Raw genomic sequence first — 21,451 nt, 5'->3', positions numbered from 1 at the left:
ATACATAACCGATCACATAATAATCAGGAGTTTAACCAAATCACCAGCTCATCACCAATCTTACGCTCATCTTAAAAGTATCCCTCCCTCCCCCCAAAAAAAAATTCTGATCACTAGCTTTAATAAACAGGAAAAAGAAACAAAAGTAAGATGACTTCAAACACGGTACTACAAATCATTCATCAATTTTACAGTCTGCAAACACCACTGACTCTTTGATCACACGGGAACTGTTGGCCTTACAGTTCTAGTGCGATATTTCACTATGGACTTAACGTGATATTGATGACATGTAAGCTGAGCTGACAAGAGGGGTGTTTTAGGGAAAAAATTTTGTTATGTACGTTCTTGACACAGGGTCTGAATCGATTTATTTTCGATGAGATTCGGGACGTGTTTTTGTAGACATGATTTGGCATATTATCGTTTGGGACTTTGTATGTGATTATTTTACATGAAATATGAACTGTGATTTTTTTTTACCCGAAACATTTTTTTTATATCGTTCGACATAATTTATAACATGATTTGAGATCTTATTTAAAATGGCTGAGATAGATTTTATAATGTGATTATCAATGATATCTTTGTTACAGACTTGCTGGAATGAGATCTAGCAATGAATTTATTCTGCGACGCAGTTTATCCAGACGAAACTTGTAATCGATGAAATGGGACATTTAAATGTCTCGTCAGACGTAGGACGATGCGTGCTTACTTAGTGATGATGTTGTCCGAGATGAGGTTTGCACACACACTCTCTCTCTCTCTCTCACACACACACACACACACACATTTGTGAGAAAAATATATAGTGGGATAAACTTTTTGTGTGAGGAAGAGTGATGGCAGGTGTGGGGAAGTGATGTGAGGGGTGAGATGATGTGATGTTAGGTGCGGAGAGAGAAGGAGGTGTAGGGTGGAAAGGGAAGGGGAGAGGTGAGGTGAGGGGAAAGGTGAGGTAAGCTGAGATGAGCGTGGGTGAGGTGGAATGAGTGTGGATGAGGTAAGGTGAGGTGAGGTAAGCGTGGGTGAGGTGAGGTTAGGGGTGGGTGAGGCGAGGTTAGGGGTGGCTTAACTCGTGAGCTTAGCGGATTTTGAGGGCACTATTCCGTGAGATGTGGTCCCTGTCTCCTGGATCACCCTCACTGACTCACATACTCACTCCTTGCTGATACACTGACTCACTTCCCCCCCCCCTCTCTCTCTCAGGCCCATAACTCCTTCTGAGCCGCCCCCAAATTATTATCACTGAAGCCTGGATTATCGAAGAGGGATTGGGTGAGATAATCTGGCTTGGGATTATTCAGTTTTATAATGTTATTAGAATCTGTAATTTTCTCTATTTTTATCTGCCATTTTCTGCTAGTCTGTCTGCCTGTCTCCTGCTCCTTCTTTCTCAGTTATAAATAAATTTTGATTTTCAGTTCTTTACTTTCTTACGCCTGTCTGCCTGCCTGTCTATGTGTTTGCCAGTCTGTCTGGCTAGTTCCCCTCCCCCCCCTCTCTCTCTCTCGTAACAGACATGCATTAACAAAAACAAATGCATATGCGCACACACACCCATTCGGAAACATACACACACACTGATGGATGAATGCAAATACAGACTCAGACTCTTACACATGTAACTAAAGAGTATCTGTATGTTCTGTAGTCATTACCTGTTACTTCTGTCCATCTGTGGGTTTGTTGTATCGATTCCTGCGCCATGTAAAACTTAAACTTCACAACTTTCCGTAGCAAAGTTTGACAAATTTAGTGTGGGAGGTCGGGCCGTGAAGGGAGTGGCTGAAATATGTTGCAGTATTTTCCCTTATTTCACCATTGTTTTAATAATAACAACTTTAGATTCAACTTTCATCCGTCCCCACCATCGCAATAAACTTTACCAAAATGGTGACTCTTGTTTATAAGTGAACAGTACGCCTGAAATCTCAACAAAAGAGTAATGCTAAGGAGGAAAGTATAGAGGTCTGTGAGGATGTAAACAAAAGACAAATGAGCATCAGTAAGAGGTGCATCATGAGGGTCGAGGAGCCCCGCTGAGCCTTCCAACACTCCTCCCTTGCGTCTCCTGGTATGGGACCCTCACAAGTAAGTCCAGTTTCATTCCCTTAAAACTTCACCTTAAGCTCTTTAGTCAGATGATACATTTCCATAATTTATTCTACCTACTTCCAGACGCTTTTAGTCAGTTTTGGCAAATCATTATGTGAATGCGGTACTGAGAGCTATATTTAACACCTCTAGATCGAAAAACATCTACTAAGCATACTAAACTCTTCTGAAAATAGCAATAATATACTACGCATACTAAATTCTTCTGGAAATAGCAATAATATACCATTAACGACATACTGTGGCTGTGGCGGATAAAACTGAACCTGAAACAGTATCACTCCTCCACTTTCATTAATACAATTTAATGTAATAAAAAGTAATTATAAACGGAAAATAATTAATTACAAAGAATACCAAGTACTCCTCTGGCTCCTATTCTTCATTTATACTGTTGGTGACTCCGTAGCACTTTTCTCGGCGATTTATTTTGTTTTTAATATATATTCCTTCCGTAGGTCACTGAGGGCAATTAAGTCAGTACTAAAAGAAATATACGAGTACACAGGCAACATAAAAGAGAATATTAGGGTGTCACTCGCGAATTAATAGCTAAGAAAATAAGTTGTACGAAGACTCCCGCACCACTTCGAATACAGCCCTACGTCATGGAGTAGATAGGATGGTAAAAGTCACACTCTCTTCCCTCTGTCTCTGTTAGAATTATTACACTCCTCCTTGCAGGTAGGTATGGTTTCTGGTGGCGTATGCTTGTCTGTCTCTGTTTGAGTTTGTATGTCTGTCTGTCTGAGTCTGTCTGGGCTTGTCTGTTTGTTTTTTGTCTGTGTGTAACTGGTAATGTTTTTGGTCACGTCTGTCTGTCTGTCTGTCTATCTAGGAGGATGGTAATATCTTTTTTATTGCGTTTGTCAGTCTGTCTGTTTGCTGTCAGTTTGTCTGTCTGTCTGAATGTTGTTAGTTTGATCCGCGCGAGTAGTGTAAGACTGTTATGCGTCTGTCCTTTCTCTCTCTCTCTCTCTCTCTCTCTCTCTCTCTCTCTCTTTATCGGTTTCATATCAACAATATGAAAAACTGTTGGATAATATTGCTCCAACTTTGGAATAATAGCCGAGGACCATCAGAGAAACAAATGAATAAATTTTGGACAAAAAACGTTTAAAGGTCAAGGCCAAAGTTACCAAAAAAATAATAATACTAATAATAAAAAAGCTATTGGATGGAGCAGCATCAAGTTTGGAAAATAATTAAGGACCATAAGAGGAACAAATGAGTCAACATCTGGCGAAAATGATCAAGGTCAAGGTCAAAGGGTTGGTCCAATAACTCAAACAGTTCAATTTGACCCTGACTGACTGGAAGGGTTGAGGGTCAGCAAAGGATGAAGCAATTTGATTTTGAGATTAATAGGCCAAAGACCAAGGTTGCAGGGCAAGGTCAAATCAAACACTTAAGATCTGATTCGGAGGAAACTTGATACAAGGGCTGAGGTTCAGGCAATGAGAAAGTGAATCGATTTTGAGAAGAGTCTGTTGAAGGTTAATGTCACAGGTAAGGTCATGGGTTTGGCATTTAGACCGAATAAAGGGCGCGGGACTTGCATTCAGTGTGCTCCTTCTTGCAGGCAGTGTTTTTGGTTGCCTTTGTCTGTCTGCCTGTCTGTCTGTCTGTTTGGTGTAGCAGGAAGGTGCTGTTTTTTGTTGTGTTCACCTGTCTATCTGTCTGTCAATTTCACATAGCAGGCAGGTAATGTTTCTGGTCATGTTTGCTTGCCTGTCTGTCCTGGAAAGCTTTCATCTAAAAAAAAATGATATTTTAGCTGGTCGGTTGCTAACGTGCTATTGACCATATCCAGATCAAGTGGGAAGATGAAGGTCATGGGTCAAAGGTCAAAGTCACTGGGATGAAAAGAAACCTTCCCCCACTGGCCTGATATCTCCATCACAGGGTTTTCCAGTGTTATATAATATTAAGTGATATGATACTAATTAAGCACTTCCCTCCACAAAAACAAATACATGGAAGTCAGATCTAAAGTTTTTTTTTTTAGTTTTTTTTTAATAAGAGGAAGAAGGAACCAAAGGCCATGAGCCCGCAGTAACAGTTCCCTCCAAGAGAAAAACAAAATACAATAGAGAGCCAAATTCAAGATCCGATCATTTTGAGATGCCTGGACACACTGCGTTTGAAAGACTGGAGATCATAGGCAGCAGGAAATACAGACTGAGGGAGACACTTCCAGAGCTGACCTGTTGCATAAATGAAAGACTGGGAGTAACGGTTAACTCTTGCATTAGAGAGTTGGACAGAAAAGGGATGAGAGTTTGCTGCCAGACGGATGCTACGCGCCCGTCGTAGAGGTGGAGGAATGCAAGCAGACAGTTCAGAGGAGCAGTGACAATTAAAGTAGCGATAGAAAAGAGATAAAGATACAACAGTGCGGCGAAGAGACAGAGGTTGAAGGGAGTCAGTAAGAGGAGGAGAGTTAATGAGACGAAAAGCCTTTGACTCCACCCTATTGAGAAGAGCTGTATGTGGGGAGCCTCCCCACACATGAGAGTTGTACTCCACACAGGGGCGGATAAAACCCCTGTATAGAGTCAACAATTGTGCAGGGGTAAAGAAAGAGCGGAGTCGGCTTAGCACACCCAATCTCTTGGAAGCAGATTTTACAAGAGATGTAATATGATATTTCCATGATAAATCCCGAGTAAATGAAACCCCAAGCATGTTCAAGGATGATGCAGGATTAAGCTGAATATTATTAAACATTAGTGGGTATACCTGTGGAAGATTTTGTCGGGTTGATAGGTGTAAGAACTGAGTCTTAGATGCATTAAAGACAACCATATTATTTTTACCCCAGTCAGAGATACGAGCCAAGTCAGACATTAGGTGTGCCATAGCCTCATCCCTTGTTTGTTGAAGTAACTGTTGAAGTAACTGTTGAGGACATAACTATTAATTCACTTCACTACGATAAATAATGAGACAATGAGCAATGACATTTGAAACCCAGTGAAGCAATCTTCATAACCCATCAAGCTTTGTAGAATATAATAAAAGAGTTTCACAAAGGATGGACTAAAGCGATGAAAGCTATTGACCACAACTGTAAATGACCTTCACAAGATCCTCCTCTCTATTTTCGTTGGAGTAGTTTATTAAGCACCGTAAAACATGACAATCATTATAAAATATCAGTTCCCCGCGTCGCCAGTGAACCCGATAACAACCACACTGGAATAAAATTGATATGAGATAATGACAAGGATACAGAGGATGGCAATGGTACAGCCACACGGAATAAAGAACATTACAAAGGCTCTTCCTCCTTTAATTCTCCTTTATTTTACCATTAATGACTTGCCTCTTAACTCTCTCAGACTGCACGGGAATACTGGAGCTGTTCCGAGCATGCGACGATACATGGCGATAGTACTAACACTCTCAGCTAAATATACTCATCTTTAGCTTTCACAAAAGTCTAGTTATCCCGACCATCAGAGGGTTAAATGGTATGGAAGAAATTATATCCCTAAAAATAACAAACAGCAAAATCAATTATTCGTGTCCAGTGAATCATGTAATAGTGACCCCTGAATAAGTGATATAAGATAATTACAAGGATACCAAGGCTGGCAATGGTGCACTCACACTAATAACACAACAAGATTACTACGTCCACTTATCCTTTGTACTGTACTATTAATATTACTACATCTTCGCTATTAATTGCCTTGCATTTACTGTTACTACCATCACCCTTCTTCCATTAACTGTATTTCACCATTACTTATTCATCCCGAAATTGAGCCATTATTTCTATTAACACCTACACGACGACCACCCACTACTAAATCAATTTTTGCTATTTCCGTACCGTTACATTCTCGTGGGACCCACTCTTCGAATCGGAGGGCTTAGATAACAGCCATAATTTACTCTTTCACCTTAAGTATTCCTTAGATCTGGTTGTACTGGGGATGAATTAACAGTACGTGCTCTGACTGATGAAGATTATTAAATTCGTTGCTTCCTCATTATCAGAGCCGTGCTCGTAAAGCGAAAGCGGGCGTTATCCTTTTATCGGTGTGTGTGTGTGTGTGTGTGTGTGTGTGTGTGTGTGTGTGTGTGTGTGTGTGTGTGTGTGTGTGTGTGTGTGTGTGTGTGTGTGTGTGTGTGAACAAAAGAACTGAAGAAGTTCTCAACCGACTGTAATAAAACACAACGGGAATGCTGGGAGCTTCACAAGAAAAACAGAAAATAAATTTACTGCTTTTTTGAGCAAGAAATCAAGGGCCAGGGTCAAAGTTTGACCGGGCAAAAGAACTTAGATAGTTTTTATTCAGTTTAGACCAAACTTGGTGGAAAGGTTGAAGTTATGACAGGAACGAAGTGAGTCGGTTTTGGGAACAATTAATAAAAAATTAAGGTCACAGGGTATGATGAAACATCGACCCCCCCCCCCCCGTGTTTATGTGTGTACACAGTGACTACAACAGTTTTGATCTGGTTTGGAAAAAGAAAAGAACTTGGGGGAAGTGTTGAAAGCCAGCCAAGGCGACATTTTTTTTTTCCTCAACAATAGGTTAAAGGTCAAGGTCAATTTGCATATAGTTTATAACCGCAAATAACTGTCCTTACCCTATTTAGGGCAAGGACAGTTATTTGCAACACTGTTATTTCAAGTATATACAACACGGCAGCCAACTATCCATCAAGCACTTGGACATCCATACCCATTACCCATTTACCCCATTATTTCTCTCTATTAATCGACTACTGCCCACATCGCCTCCCTCCTTCTGTCTTTCAAGTGCTCGCCTTTCCATCATTCTTTCTGGAACTGAGGGAAGACAACATGACATCTCAGTACTGAATTACTCCTCTTATTCTCTCCCTCTCTCTCCCGCTCCCAATTCACTCATCTTCCTCTGCACTCCCTTTGCCTCCCTCTATCCATTCTTCCTCTGCACTCCCTTTGTCTCCCTCGATCCATTCTTTCTCTGAACTTTCTTTGCCTCTCTTTATCCATTCTTCATCTGCACTCCCTTTGCCTCTCTTGGTCCAGCACTTACCACCTCCACATTTTCCCTATGCACTTAATTACGACACAGGTAAAGCAAGGCAACCAGGTATTTCTCAGGTACAAGGACAGCCATAACCCAAACGTACTTTTACCTATTTATCCCATTAATTATCCAACGTATGACCTGGCACCTGTCCATTATATTACCTATTATTTCTCCATTATTGCCCAATTATATTAGCCCATTTTTGTATCCCATTATATCTCCAGTTACCCTATCACATCAAACCACTTTCTCCCATTATTTCTCTATTATCACCCTATTAAATTAACCCATTTATCCCCATTATTTCTCTTATCCTCTCCCATCAACCCATTTTCTCCCATTATTTCTCCATTATCACCCTATTACATTAACCCATTTTCTCCCCATTAATTCTCTTATCCTCTGACATCAACCCATTTCCCCAATTATTTCTCTTATCACTCAATCATACTAACCCATTTCTCCCCATTATTTCCCCCAATATTTCTCTTATCATCGTATCATATTAACCCACTTTCTCCCTATTATTTCTATTACCCTATCCCATTAACCTATTTCCCGATTATTTCTCTTGTCATCCAATCATATTAACTCATTTTTCTCTCCATTATTTCTCTTAGTATCCTCTCACGTTACCCCATTTTTCTCCCCATTATCTCCTCGCCGCACTTCCTTCGCCTCCCTCAGTCCGGCACTCAGCACTTACACATTTTCCCTAAGCACTTAATTACAACACAGGCACAACACGGCAGCCAGGTATCCATCAAGGGGCCCAAGGTGAAGCCCCAGGTTAATTACACCAAAACACCCACCTGCAAGAAAAATTAATGACGGGTACATGTTCGGTTGGCCTCTATATCCGGTTACGCTATCAACTTCGCGAATCTGACGTTCCTTTCGCAAACCGCAGAAAAAGTGGGGTTCGATCGCATTTTGGCGGAGTTTCGCGGGAGTATGTGGGGTTAGAAGGTAAGTTGTTGTGTGGGGTGGCTGGATGGACGGCAAGAAGTCTAACATTTATATTTCGTGAGCTGTAAAAGTGGGGTTGATTTTTTTTTTTGTCCGGAGAGAGGGTTGAGGAGTGTTGCTTTGAGGGTCTTTGTTGACTCTGTGTGTGTGTGTGTGTGTGTGTGTGTGTGTGTGTGTGTGTGTGTATTTTTCTTTATTGCAAGTGTGTGTCTGCGAAGTGGGTGGGTGGGTCAGCGGATGTGTTTGTCTGAGTGAGGTTCCTGGTCTTTATTTACCATCCCTTCCTCTATCCCTCAAGTTTTATCCAGAAAAATTCTCTTGCTCCCCGTCGCCCCCTTTCCTCCCTCACCCATCAGGTCCGTCTAGCAAAAATAAAATAAAATGCAGTGAAATAAATAAACAAAAATATCTCTTACTGCACAGCTCCCTCTTTCACTCTCCACCCCCATACCCGGAAATGCAAGTACCCGAATTCTCTCTCCCTACCCTCTCCTCCCACCCCTTACCCAGTCCACGAAAATGATGTGTACCGAATTTTTTCACTCTTTACCCCCCTTCCCCTCCCCTTTCTCTTCCTCGCTCTCTATCTCATCACCATTCCATAGCCCAAGCACATCTCCATACCTCCTTCATCCCTACCAATATCAACCTGAAAAAATAACCATAAATTCTTTCTTTCTTTCTCTCTCTCTCTTTCTTTCTCTCTCTCTCTCTCTCTCTCTCTCTCTCTCTCTCTCTCCTTAACACTTTCCATCACCGACTTTTCCACCCCACCCCCAGAAGTGACGATAACCGAAATCTCTCGTTTTTGACCCCCTCCTTCATTTCTCCAATCCGACCCGGAAAATGAGGAGAGCCGAATTTTCTCGCCCCTTAGCGCCTCTCCTTCTTCCCCCCCCCCTCCTTCTCCCTTGTTTTCGTCGTTGGAGAGTTCGGGTAATGACGGTCCTTGTTATTACGATGAGGACGTGCCGAACCGAATACTCTCTTACGACCCCGACACACGACACTCTCCCCCTCCCCTCTTTCTTCCCTCCTCCCCTCCCCTCTGTTTCCCCCTTCTGCCTCCTTCCAATTCTCCCTCTCTCCTATTTCTCCGTCCCCTCTCTCCTCTCTCCTCCCCCTTCCCTTCCACCCCAACCCTCCTCCCCTTCCTTTCCTTCCCCTTGCTCCTCCCCCTTCCCTTTCACCTCATCCCTCCTTCCCTTCCCTTCCACCCCCTCTCTCTTCCCCCTCTCCGCCCCCCTCCCCCGATGCGTTCTGTACACTTCGCCCAAGGTCACAAGGAAGAAAACCCGGACGATGGTCTGGTGGGTTGCGTAGTGTGATAAGCAAGTGAGTTTCTACGGTGTGATTAGTGGTCGTTTTATCCTTGTTATCACTGACACTTTTATTATTATTATTATTATTATTATAATTCACGAGATCTTCTTCATTAATATCACACCAACATCGTCATCATTATCATCACCATTTCTAAAATCACAGTCACAAGTACCACCTCCACCACCACCACCACCATCATCATCTTCATCATCTTTACCATCTTCTCCAACATAATTACAAATGCGACCATCACCACCACAACCATCATCATCATTATTATATCAAGTAATCAGTCACCACCTTCATCATCATAATTTTCACCACCATCATTATCATCATCCCAACTATCACCACCATCACCAACAAAGCCATTATCATTATCCTCCTCCTCCTTTTCATCATCATCATCATCATCATCAAACACCACACCATAAACAAGCCCCCGCCATCACTACATTAGCGCTCTATATCACTACCGGGAACAATACCAACAGTGGGTATTAGTGTGTAATGGGTGACGTGTGTGTGTGTGTGTGTGTGTGTGTGTGTGTGTGTGTGTGTGTGTGTGTGTGTGTGTGTGTGTGTGTGTGTGTGTGTGTGTGTGAAATATATGAACAGCACACACACACACACACACAAACACACGAGAGAGAGAGAGAGAGAGAGAGAGAGAGAGAGAGAGAGAGAGAGAGAGAGAGAGAGAGAGAGAGGCTTCGAAAAAGTCATAAATGAAAAAACACACACAGCCCAAAAAAGAAAAAAAAAAACGCGTGGCAAAGAAACAGAAAAAAAATTTCCTAGTGAAGCCTTAGTCGTTGTCATTGTCTTTCCAGCTGTGTTTTGATGCTGTAAATTATTCAGACGCCTTTTCCTTCACGGAACACATCTTTGGTAATATAATTTTATTTCTTTATCACTATTAGTACCACGGTTACTGATGATGGTTTTGAAGATCACGGAAAATATTGGATCAAAATCCGCGTAGTAGCAAGAGTACTCCATTAGAAAAAAAAAATGAAAACTGAAAATCTAGTAAAATTTTTGGCAAGCCTTGGCGCGCGATTTTCAAAATTTTTCGAACTTATCTACAGAAAGCTAGTCTTCGGTCCCAACCTGGACATTCTTCTGTTCTTGCCTTAAGGGATCACATATTGGTGCTACACAAGCCAAAGCTAACGGGACCTAACCTAACCAAGAAATATACACCCATGACATTCTTCGGTCCTATTGTTTTTATCGTTCTTGTGGCTCATCTGAACGTGAACCAAGTGGAAAGCGGAGTGAAATGGCCGCTCTGTAGCCCATTACCCTTCGTTCGGGTGGTAGGGTGACAGCACAATATCCTGCAATAAAATGGTCCGCCTGAATTACTAAACATATGCAGAAATAGTTGAGGACGATGTGCTGCCAAGCCTTCTATGCTTACGTTAACCTCTTTAATATGAAGACTTATTCTGCTGTTTTCTTGCTACGTCCAGACAGTTCTATTCAGTCTAGGATGGATCTGTAGAAGTTGAGGGGTTTTATTGTGGCTAAATTTTTCCTCTCCAGATCGAAAATTCTCCCCTAATCTGAATAAAGTCGTGTGGAAACAGCAAATATAAGCTGAAAAATACGTCACTGGCCTCATGCTGATTAACGTCGTGAGGAGATGGCAAATATGAGCTGAATCATACGTCAATGGCTTTAAGGGATGGATTAAGGAGAAGCGTTCTAGCGCCTCCTGTTATTCGTTCACCTCCTGCCCTACTAAATATGCACAGACATGACTAAGACCTGCTATAAAGAGAATACGGTACAATATCAAGGCTTTATCTATTCATTCACCTTCCATACTGAATATGTTCAGAAACTGCTACAGAAATAATGCTGAGAGTTATCGAGTGTGTGTTTTCATGATCCTACGTAACTCATTCACATTTTTATTAAGGAATATACTGTACACAGAAATACTGGGGAAGAATAGCTATGGTCTCCTGTGGTGCCAAGACAACTGCTTCAAATCTTGACTACTTCACAACTTACAATCGGAAACATGCACAGAAATGACAGTGGAAAAATTGCCATGAAACCTCCCAAGCCAAAGTGATTCATGATTCCACATAATCCGTTTACCTGATTCACACAACATACGAGGTGATGATGAGGGAAGATTTGCTACCAAGCCTCCTAAGTAAAGCGGTACAAGGTCTTACGCAATTTATTCATCTGATATACGGAACATCAGCAGAAATGGCAGGGAATTAAAGGCTACGAAGTCTCCTTAGCCGAAACGGTTCAAGGCCCTACGTAATTAGTTCACCTGTCAAACGGAACATACGCAGAAATGGTTAGGGAAGAATATCATACTACCATCGTCCTATATCAACCTAAACCACTCCAATCCAATGGCGTAAATTTTTTTCTTGCTCCTATGGGAAAATTTGATAGTATTTAGCTTCGGAGAGACGAAGTAGCCCAAATCTTATGTTCTTGCTGTTGTGGGATGATGTTATTTAGCTTTGGAGACAGACGAAGTAAACTGTATGTTCTTCCTTTACTAAGCTTCTGGCAGAGACGATGTAAGCTGCTGTGGGACGGTTCTATTTAGCTGTGGGGGAGACATCTTCGGTAGTGAAGGGGTTAATGAAAGCTGTATCTAACCCCCGTACCTTGGAAAATCTCTTCTTAAACTAAATAACATGGACTAGATATACAGCGAGAGTGATATAAAATACGACATTTTAGCGAGGGAGTTTCAAGGTACGTAATCTGTCCATTCTTATCTATATGGAATCAAAACAGAAGTAAAGGGGGAATAAATGTTACAAAATATACTACTGCTAACGAGATCACAAAGACTCTTAATTGGTTCCCCTGGTAGACGGAACATACACAGAAATGAGAGCCGTAGTGGGGAAATTTGCACTGAGTAGATCTGCGCGTGTAATGGGTTTTGGCACGGCACTGGAACGTGAGGGGGCCGGAAGGACGACACGAGGGATTACCGTGGAGAGAGAGAGAGAGAGAGAGAGAGAGAGAGAGAGAGAGAGAGAGAGAGAGAGAGAGAGAGAGGGTAAAATGAATTTTTGTGTTTGTGGGAAATCAATGTGATATGGCGTCTACAGTACGTGTGTGTTTTGTGTGTAAGAGGAGTTTTAAGAAGGAATATTGTGTGCGTTCGTGCGTGCGTGTAGAAATGAATTAATGTGTGTGTGTGTGTGTGTGTGTGTGTGTGTGTGTGTGTGTGTGTGTGTGTGTGTGTGTGTGTGTGTGTGTGTGTGTGTCTCTTTCCATCCATCTCGCCTGTTTGCCCTATCATTACACTGTCACTTGCTGCTCCAAACGCTTCGCTGTGGGACACGTAACCATTAGTCATAAAGAATGTTGTTACCGAATTAAAAAAAAAAAATGTTGGAATATCAAGGCCATTTCTTCAACACAAAACAAGAGGTGCAATTTAATTAAACCCGCTTGCACGTAGTACGGAGGATATCATGTTTTGCTTGCCGTGTGAGTGTGTGTGTGTGTGTGTGTGTGTGTGTGTGTGTGTGTGTGTGTGTGTGTGTGTGTGTGTGTGTGTGTGTGTGTGTGTGTGTGTGTGTGTGTGTGTGTGTGTGTGTGTGTGTGTGTGTGTGTGTGTGTGTGAACAACACAATTTAAACAGCAACCATCGATCGTGGAAGTTGTGAGGGTCAGCTAAGAGGAAAACGATTTATTTTTGAGAACATTAAGCCAAAGTTCAAGATTACATGACACGGTCGGCTTTAACAATTTTGATCTGATTTAGACCACAACTGGTGGCAGGGCTCAAGGTAATGAGAGACCGCGCGCGCGCGCGCGCACACACACACACACACACACACACACACACACACACACACACACACACACACACACACACCACGTACTACCGCGTGCAAAGCGTAATTGGTGTTACCGGAATTAATGGATTAAAAAAAAAAAATGAGGCGGCCAAGAGAGGGAAAGACAAAATGTGAAGGAATGTACCAGAGTAGACAGGTTATGAAATAAAAGCTGGGAATAATGGCCAACTCTTGTAGCCTATTACAAAGACGGATGCAAAAGAGATAGATGTGTATGTAACTGACCCCGTCCTTCAGATTATTATGAAACAGTTCAGTTGCTTCAAGTAACTGAGCCCTGACCTTCGCTGACCAAACCTCGTTCAGTTTATTAATACGCATCCAATAACATCACCAGCTTCCTGTCTGTACGAGACAAGAAACGGCACGAACATTTTTTTTTTTTTTCGACGTGTCAGGGAAGAGCAACTGAGGTGGGGTTGGTGGTTGGGGGCTGGGGTTGGGGCACAGAAGTTACAGGTAGCAAAGAATGGATTTGGAGGGAGGTATACGGGTGGTGGGTCTGAGAGAAGTGGGTTTAGTGGTAGCACAGCATGGACTGGGAGGTGTAAGCGTGGGGGCTGGGTGGTGTTGAAGGTGGAGGGGGTAAGCGGTAGTACTGCATGGATTTAAAAGGAAGAGGAGCGGGTGGAATGGAAGTCGGGGATAAAGAGATAAGTGATAGCATAATATGGATCTGAAGGGTTGGGGTGAGGGTGGGGGACTTTGAGGCAGAGAGGTTCGATGGTGGCATACTCGTAGCATGGATCTGGAGGAAGGGGTGCGGGATGAGGGAGAAGGTAAAAGAGCTAAATCACCATAGTACAGATAGGGGAGGGGGAGAGGAAGGGGGAAGAAGGGTTTGAAATAGAGGGGATGGTCGTAGGGGTTAATAACAGCTGCAGGGGTAAACGGGGCGAATGATAAACATCTTCTATATCATTTCCTTACATGACTTCCGATTGGGTGCATAATCATTACATATCACAGGAGTTGCTTATCCATCATTACAACCAGCAGTGACCGAATTCACGAGTATATACGAAATCAATTTAAATATACATAGATATATATTTATGAAGATGGTAATCCAGGAAGTAAAATACGTAAGCTAATATACAATAATTTTCGGGGACTGTAGCGTGCTGGAGTAACCCCAAAGACGGAGATTTATTTATACTGATCTGATACAGAGTCGAGATTTCAATCACGGACCAGATGCCACTCACTCTATTCCAGTCCTCATTCGGAGAGAGAGAGAGAGAGAGAGAGAGAGAGAGAGAGAGAGAATAATCACCTCCATTATTTTGTTATGGCTGTTGCTAATCTATTGGATGGAGGTTAGGAAAGGCCATCGTACAGAAGAGGCTAAGAAACTCGTAATGAAAGAGGAGAGAGATTCGCCAAACTGGGGCTAAGAGGGGGAGGGTGAAGGGATTAGTGAGAGAAACGGCTCAGGTAATCCCGGAAGTCATTAACGGCACGGGGTTACTGACAGGTGCGTGAACCCGTGAGTCCTGATGTGCAGCCTTATATACTAAATTAGGAGTGTCATCCTTTATCGACCTGTGATGGAAGGAAGACCTCATCCAACTTTACGATGGAAGGACCCCATTAATTTCCATTTTTTCTGTGTGTGTGTGTGTGTGTGTGTGTGTGTGTGTGTGTGTGTGTGTGTGTGTGTGTGTGTGTGTGTGTGTGTGTGTGTGTGTGTGTGTGTGTGTGTTATATCTGCGTCGTGAAGTCAGGTATTTGAGAGTACTGTTATCTTCTTGGAGAACGCTTTCAACAAAACCCACGCTCATACTGACCAACCTACAGCTCCCATCTTTGTGTTACCCCCTCCATGTCCCCACCACCATCCTAGTCCACCCTGCCCACTCCTTCTCACCCATTTCATCTCTCTCTCTCTCTCTCTCTCTCTCTCTCTCTCTCTCCACCAGTAGTTGCCTAGCACCTAAAACCTTGCGGACACTAGGTCATAGGTTGGTCATTGTGGCCAGGTTTGGTCGGAATCGGTTAATTTTGATGGATAGAAGTGCCTGCCATAATTAAACATGAATACAAGAATACAAGACAAGACTACAGAAAAGAAAGAAAACGCCACTAACAATAAGGGCAGCATGAAGCTGGCCGATAATAATAATAATAATAAACATTAATAATAATAATAATAATAATAACAACAATAATAATCACAAATCTAATTCAATGGGTTGATTTACAGATATTTCCATGCACAGTTTAGGGCAGTGATAATATGGCACGAGAGAGAGAGAGAGAGAGAGAGAGAGAGAGAGAGAGAGAGAGAGAGAGAGAGAGAGAGAGAGAGAGAGAAACAATAATCTTCCGAACTTACGATATTGTCTGGGTGACTGATGATGCAATATCGTGCGCGTGGAGGGGAAATCTTTACACCAATATCACATCAGTTGCCCTGCCTTACTGCCTGCAAGTGTACAGTCGTAGTCAGCAGTCCTGTCGCTCATCGTGCACCTGTCATGTTTTATTATGAAAAAAGTCGTAAAGTTCACCGTAGGTTCCACATCTCGAGTCAAAAGTACGTCACAGAGAAAGCATGATACATATTATAGATCTGAATAATTTGAATTCAAATCCATATCTTAATTATCTACTATGAAGAAGGTTCTCTAATAAATAATGAAAACAAAATATTATCTAGTAGTTATGACAAATGAAAAATATGAACTTTTTTTTATTAAACTATTAATCAGGCTGGATATATACTGCTTTCAGAATAAAAGAACGAACGAGCCACCTAACACCCTGCACTATTGTTCCAATCGTATTCGGCTTTTATGAAATCGATTTTGAACATTTGCAGTTTACTTAACACAAGAGAGTTAGAGAAAGTAATTTTATTTATACATACTAAATGCGATTTTTCGCAAAACTGCCAAATTTAGAAGCACCTAGCAACCCCGAGGAGGCTACTCAGCCTTGGTGAGGTGGGAGGAATGAAGAAAGGAACAAGGGAGCCGGTGGCGTGAACAACGACAGCGTGGTAAGCATCAACAAATTATATCTGAACCGTACGAGACTGAGCACGTGGTTGTGAACTTGCGCCATAACGAGGTACGAGTGCAACATGGCAGCGACTTCAGCTACGCCGATTGTTTTGCACCTATATACTGCAGTATTTAAAAAAAAAGGGGGGGGTATTATTTTCGGAAATCGTAAATATTATTTGTCATAATATGAATGTAAAATTCGTAAGGATTAACTAAAAGAAAAAATCATGCAGATTGGAAGACCTGCGGCTATGAAAAAATAAAAAAAAGTATGATACGGCATCCCTTGAATCTCAGGTAAACAACACTGTTGTCGCTGACTTGTGGGCAAATAGTCACGCGTCAGTTGCTGCTGATTATCCAAATCCATGGAGTGAGGTAGGAGTGACAGGACTTTTGCTGTCGATAGTATATTCGCAAGCTATAGCTTCTGCCCACCCTACTTTGCCTCTGACTGGAGGAAGTCGTAGCTAGCATTTTACACAGAATGAAGACCTGTAGTTCAGTGTTCAGGTAGTGGTTTGAATTTGTTACTTTTTCTTTTTTTTAATATAAGCACTTCCTGATGACATTGTTACTGTTTAGGTTCAGTCGGCATTTAAACGGAAAGTTGATTTACTACCAAGAGAAAACCCGTATATATGCTATTGACTAAAAAATGATAAGCTCAATGCCCACTGATGTCTCCAGTTGCTAACTGGAGAGTCCAAGGTGAGCAAAATATACTCACCAAGAACAAGACTAAATTAAATTGTTGCAACTATTCGTGCAATCTAGAAAAGTTTCAAACTCTGGATACCATTTCTTTCAGCCAGGGATAAGGCAAAGGGTAAGTGTACGGGATTCAACACAGCTAAATTTACTGTGCATATACCAGCCACGCCATTACGTCAATAAGCACAAGCACGAGAGAGGACACTATTGCAGGGACTGTGGTGCGGCTACGGTCACGCTAGCACAGGGTAGTGGCGAGGGGGCAGTGGTGGGGAGGGGAGAAGGGGAGATTGAAGAGAAGGGAGAAGGTAAGAGGGAAGAGGAGGGGAGAAAGGGAGTGGAGGGGAGAAAGGGAGAGGGGAGTGAAGGGGATGGGGGGAGAAGAGACTGAAGGGGATAAGGAGACGAGGAGGATATAAAGTGAGAGGAAGGAAGAAAAAGAGGGTAAATGAAAAGGGGGGAGGACAGGTTAAGGGAAGAGGGAAATTAAGGGGACAAGGAATGAAGTGAGAAAAGAGAGTAAGGGAAGAGAGGAGTGGATATGATAAGGGGTGAGAAAGTAAGAAATGGAAAGGGGGGGAGTGGAGAGGGTAGAGGAAGGAAAGGGGATGCGGGGAGGAGGGTGGAAGGAGTGAAAAGAGAGCAGAAAGGAGGGTTAAGGGAGAGAAAGATAAACAAACGTGAAGAGAAAAGGAAAAGAATGTAGGGGAGGGGAGTAGAAACGAGGGGAGGTGATGGTAAAGGAAGTGCATGTACCGGTTTATTCCTCTACCCCCCCCCTCTCTCTCTCTCTCTCTCTCTCTCTCTCTTCCCCCATTCTACCCTCAGACTCTACCAATGATCTTTCCTTTCTGTATCTCACTCCGTCGCTCCATTCTGTTCCTTTTCCCCCTTTCCACTCTCAGTCTCTATTTGTTTCTGTATCTTTTCCCTTTCATTCTCATTACATGCTTCTCTTTACCTCCCTTTTCTCTTCCTCTTTTCCTTCCTTTCCAGCATTCATTCATCATCTCTCACTTCCGCACCCTCATATCACCTTCCCCTACAGTTCCCCCCTCTGTTTGTTAAAAAGATTTAGAAATACAGAGGAAGAGAGTAAGGCAAGGGGAAAAGAGGCGGAAAGAAGGGAAGAATGAAGGAAGAGAAAGGGAGGCGGGAGAAGGAAGGCAGGGAAGAGGAAGGGAAGAGAAAAGATGAATAAAGACGGGAAGATAATGGGGGAAGAAAAGGGAAATAACAGGAGATTAGGGGGAGATGAAAAGAGAGTGGGGAGGGTGAAATAAGACAGTGAACAAAATAAATAATAAAACAGGATCTATCAGGGCTGGCCAGGGTGCAATTTAGGACAACAACATCGATATTTTTTATCGATTATGAAGGCTTAACGCACCGGTAACGATCTGAAAAGTTTCCTTGATTTACAAATGACATCACAGGTTATTGAGTGAATCAATATTTATATCCGTAACTATAACAACTGGAACATTAATAATAATGTGTTAGGAGTGCAATGCTGTATGGTAGTTAGACCTGGGCAGTAAAGGAAGATGATATTCGTAAGCTCACACGTACAGAAATGACAATGATCAGATAGATGTGTAGTACGTCCTTGAATGCGAGGCCCTGGGGGGGCTAGGATTATGATGGGAGTGTTGAGGGGGAGGATGGGATTCGAGTTTATTGGTGTTGTGATGAGGAGGGATAGACTGAGATGGCTTGGGCATGTGGAAAAATTGGAGGGAGACAACTGGGTGCGGAAAGTGAAAAGTGTGAACGTCGGGGTTACTGTTGCGAGAGGCAAACCGAAAAAGACCTGGGACGAGGTCATAGAGTGTGAACTCAGGGATTGGGGACTGAATAGGGATGCTGCATGAGAACGAGCAGCTTCGACAGCCGCCAAGCCCGACACATGCATGTTCGAGCCTTAAAAACGATACAATACAAACGGTAGGGTACCACCACCACTACTACTACTAATGCACAAATGTTGGATATTTCGAGTAAGCATGTTTGGAGAGAAAAATGCTATCTATCTATCTATATACCTAGGCTGCTTCCCCCAAGGAAAGGGATAAAAATGCATATACGGTAAAGTCTTTCCTTTCAAGCCAAATAATAGCAGTCAGTCAGCAGTTACTTTTTAATGATTCAAGGGCAACGTATGGAAGGGTATATAATGGAGGGTGGCCTGGTGTGGCGTGAGGTAGTTTTGGTGTTGCTGACAGGTGGACGTGCAAAGGTTTTTGTCGTGGCCTCCCAGTGAACACTGTCAGGAGAGAGAGAGAGAGAGAGAGAGAGAGAGAGAGAGAGAGAGACAGACAGACAGACAGACAGAGAGAGAGAGAGAGAGAGAGAGAGACAGACAGACAGACAGAGACAGAGAGAGAGAGAATCAAACATCATTAACTTAATATGCTAAACCCGGAACCCAAGACATATATCCACAAACCAAACCACATGACAGGCTACTCACAGTGTCGCGGCTGCAATGCCATCACTCGTTTCAGCGCTCGACACTTTTTTGCCACACAGCCGTATATTCATGACTCCTCGTTCCTTCGCCATTCCCTGTGATCAATGTACGCTTGAGTGAAGACCATGGAATACTCTGGTAGTCGCTGGAATAATTCAGAGCCCCGTAGTTGCCATGCTATTGCTAAGTACGGATCGCACGCAACATGTAAACAATGTGAGAGGCAACAACGGAATATTATTGGAACGCGCTGCTTTGGGGCTGAGTCTCCCACACCTCTCCGAAAACTATCCTCAGAGGGCAATTTTCGAAGAGTTCAGGTATTTACTTTAAATATAATTAATTTCTACACAATGATACTTCTTTGGTCAGTAAAAAATAAGGTCAATATATATATAAACCTCGATTTAAGACACGAATTCGGTATCTCTTAACTAAATCTTTATAACCGTAGATGGTAAACGTTTTCTTATTTTTGTTTTTCACTTTATAATAACTCGGCTTGATCCCTAGCATGTTGTGGGTTACCCTGTCTGCACGTTTATCGTTTTTGTCAATCATGCTCGTTTTTCTTTGTCTACTGCAGAAGTTTTTTCCTACCCACTCGTTATCCACTGCGTCTTCGTACTATTCGGTGGGGGACTTTCATGGATCCTCATTTATTTGATAGCATGTTATGATGTCAAATTCCATATCTCGATACATGTTAACTATATATTGCCCCCTTGTACTGTGACGTCTTTTTCATGCTATTCTTGCAAATACCGGAAGATTTTATTCGCTTTAGGAGAGGACCCAAAGAGTGAAGGGATTATTTGAGAAAAGCCAGACTTCGGGTAAGGGGATGAGATGGAGAGATGGAATGGAGAAGTAAGAGTAAGGGGGTTGTGGGATGGAGAAAATGCAACCTGATGACGGAGGACAGAATGACATGGAGGCGATTCGTTTGTGGCCATCCCTTCTGTGGTTAAGGGGTCTGGCTATAGATACCTAACTTACAGAGATCATAAGGCGTCTCCTGAGCTAAATATATCGTATGGGGATAGCAAGAATAAAATATAAGAAATTTGTCATCGCTGTGAAGTGGTGAATTCAGTCGCAGTGTCGGATTTGCTGTGTATTTTAGTTGCCCTGCGATGATGCTCTACTCAAATGGCACTGTTTCAACGACATGTTACTGTATTTCATTTTCTTCTATATTCGCTCCACATATTTCATTTACTTGTTCTGTAACATTCATCTAAACATCTTTAACATCCTTCGTATTCTGCACTCCTCTTACCCTCCACCATACCCTCTCAAAATCTTCATCTTATGAGTTTCTCCCAGCCATGATTTCTGACACAGATACTCTCTCAGATCCTCATATTTTATCCTCCAACTTCTCTTTAGACCTCACAATCTCTGTCTCACATACTGACTTCATAATCGCTCAAGCCTATTTGCACATCCTAATTCCTTTGCCTTCACCTCCCACAAAACCAGTCTCTCACACCCTCACAATCTTTCTCATTCACAGTCTCTCACACCCTCACAGTCTACCACACCCTCACAGTCTCCCACACCCTCACAACCTCTCAAAATCTCACATCAACCCCGTCTCTCATTCTCACAGTCTCACAACCAGTATTACACACTTTCACCACCATCATCATCATCATCCAGACCTCCTTTCCCACCCAAGGGGGAGGCGGGGTTGAGGTAGCGTCTAGTGAGCCAGAAAAACTTGACTGAATGAGATACTAGCCAATGCTGACCAATTAAATGGGCCACACTCCCATTCACTCACCATTTAAGCGCCCGGAATCCTGGCTCCATCGGATAGGTCCAAACTTATTCCCCATGTAGCATCACACTCACTGTTTCGACAACGCCAAAACGAGAATTCTCAAGTTAAAAAGTGATGCCAAACACTAATCCAACACTCCTCATTGT

At 42.6% G+C, this 21,451-nt stretch overlaps 1 protein-coding gene across 1 annotated transcript in view; it reads left to right on the top strand.

Annotated features, from left to right (window-relative positions):
* Positions 1-1,952: 1,952 nt before the first annotated feature.
* The window catches only part of DCX-EMAP (Doublecortin-domain-containing echinoderm-microtubule-associated protein), an 83,335-nt gene continuing 63,836 nt past the window's right edge, over positions 1,953-21,451 (top strand). The window contains exon 1 of the mRNA XM_080279276.1: positions 1,953-2,097. Coding sequence (XP_080135402.1) covers positions 2,083-2,097 — 15 coding nt within the window. The 5' untranslated portion in view covers positions 1,953-2,082. The remainder of the gene's footprint in view (positions 2,098-21,451) is intronic.

This window comes from Coenobita brevimanus, chromosome 78 (genome assembly GCF_032717465.1).
Source record: "Coenobita brevimanus isolate Jiangsu-jjx chromosome 78, ASM3271746v2, whole genome shotgun sequence".
Classification (NCBI taxonomy): domain Eukaryota; kingdom Metazoa; phylum Arthropoda; class Malacostraca; order Decapoda; family Coenobitidae; genus Coenobita; species Coenobita brevimanus.
The sequence above is the reverse complement of the archived record's forward strand: the minus strand, read 5'-3'. Positions and strand labels throughout refer to the sequence as shown.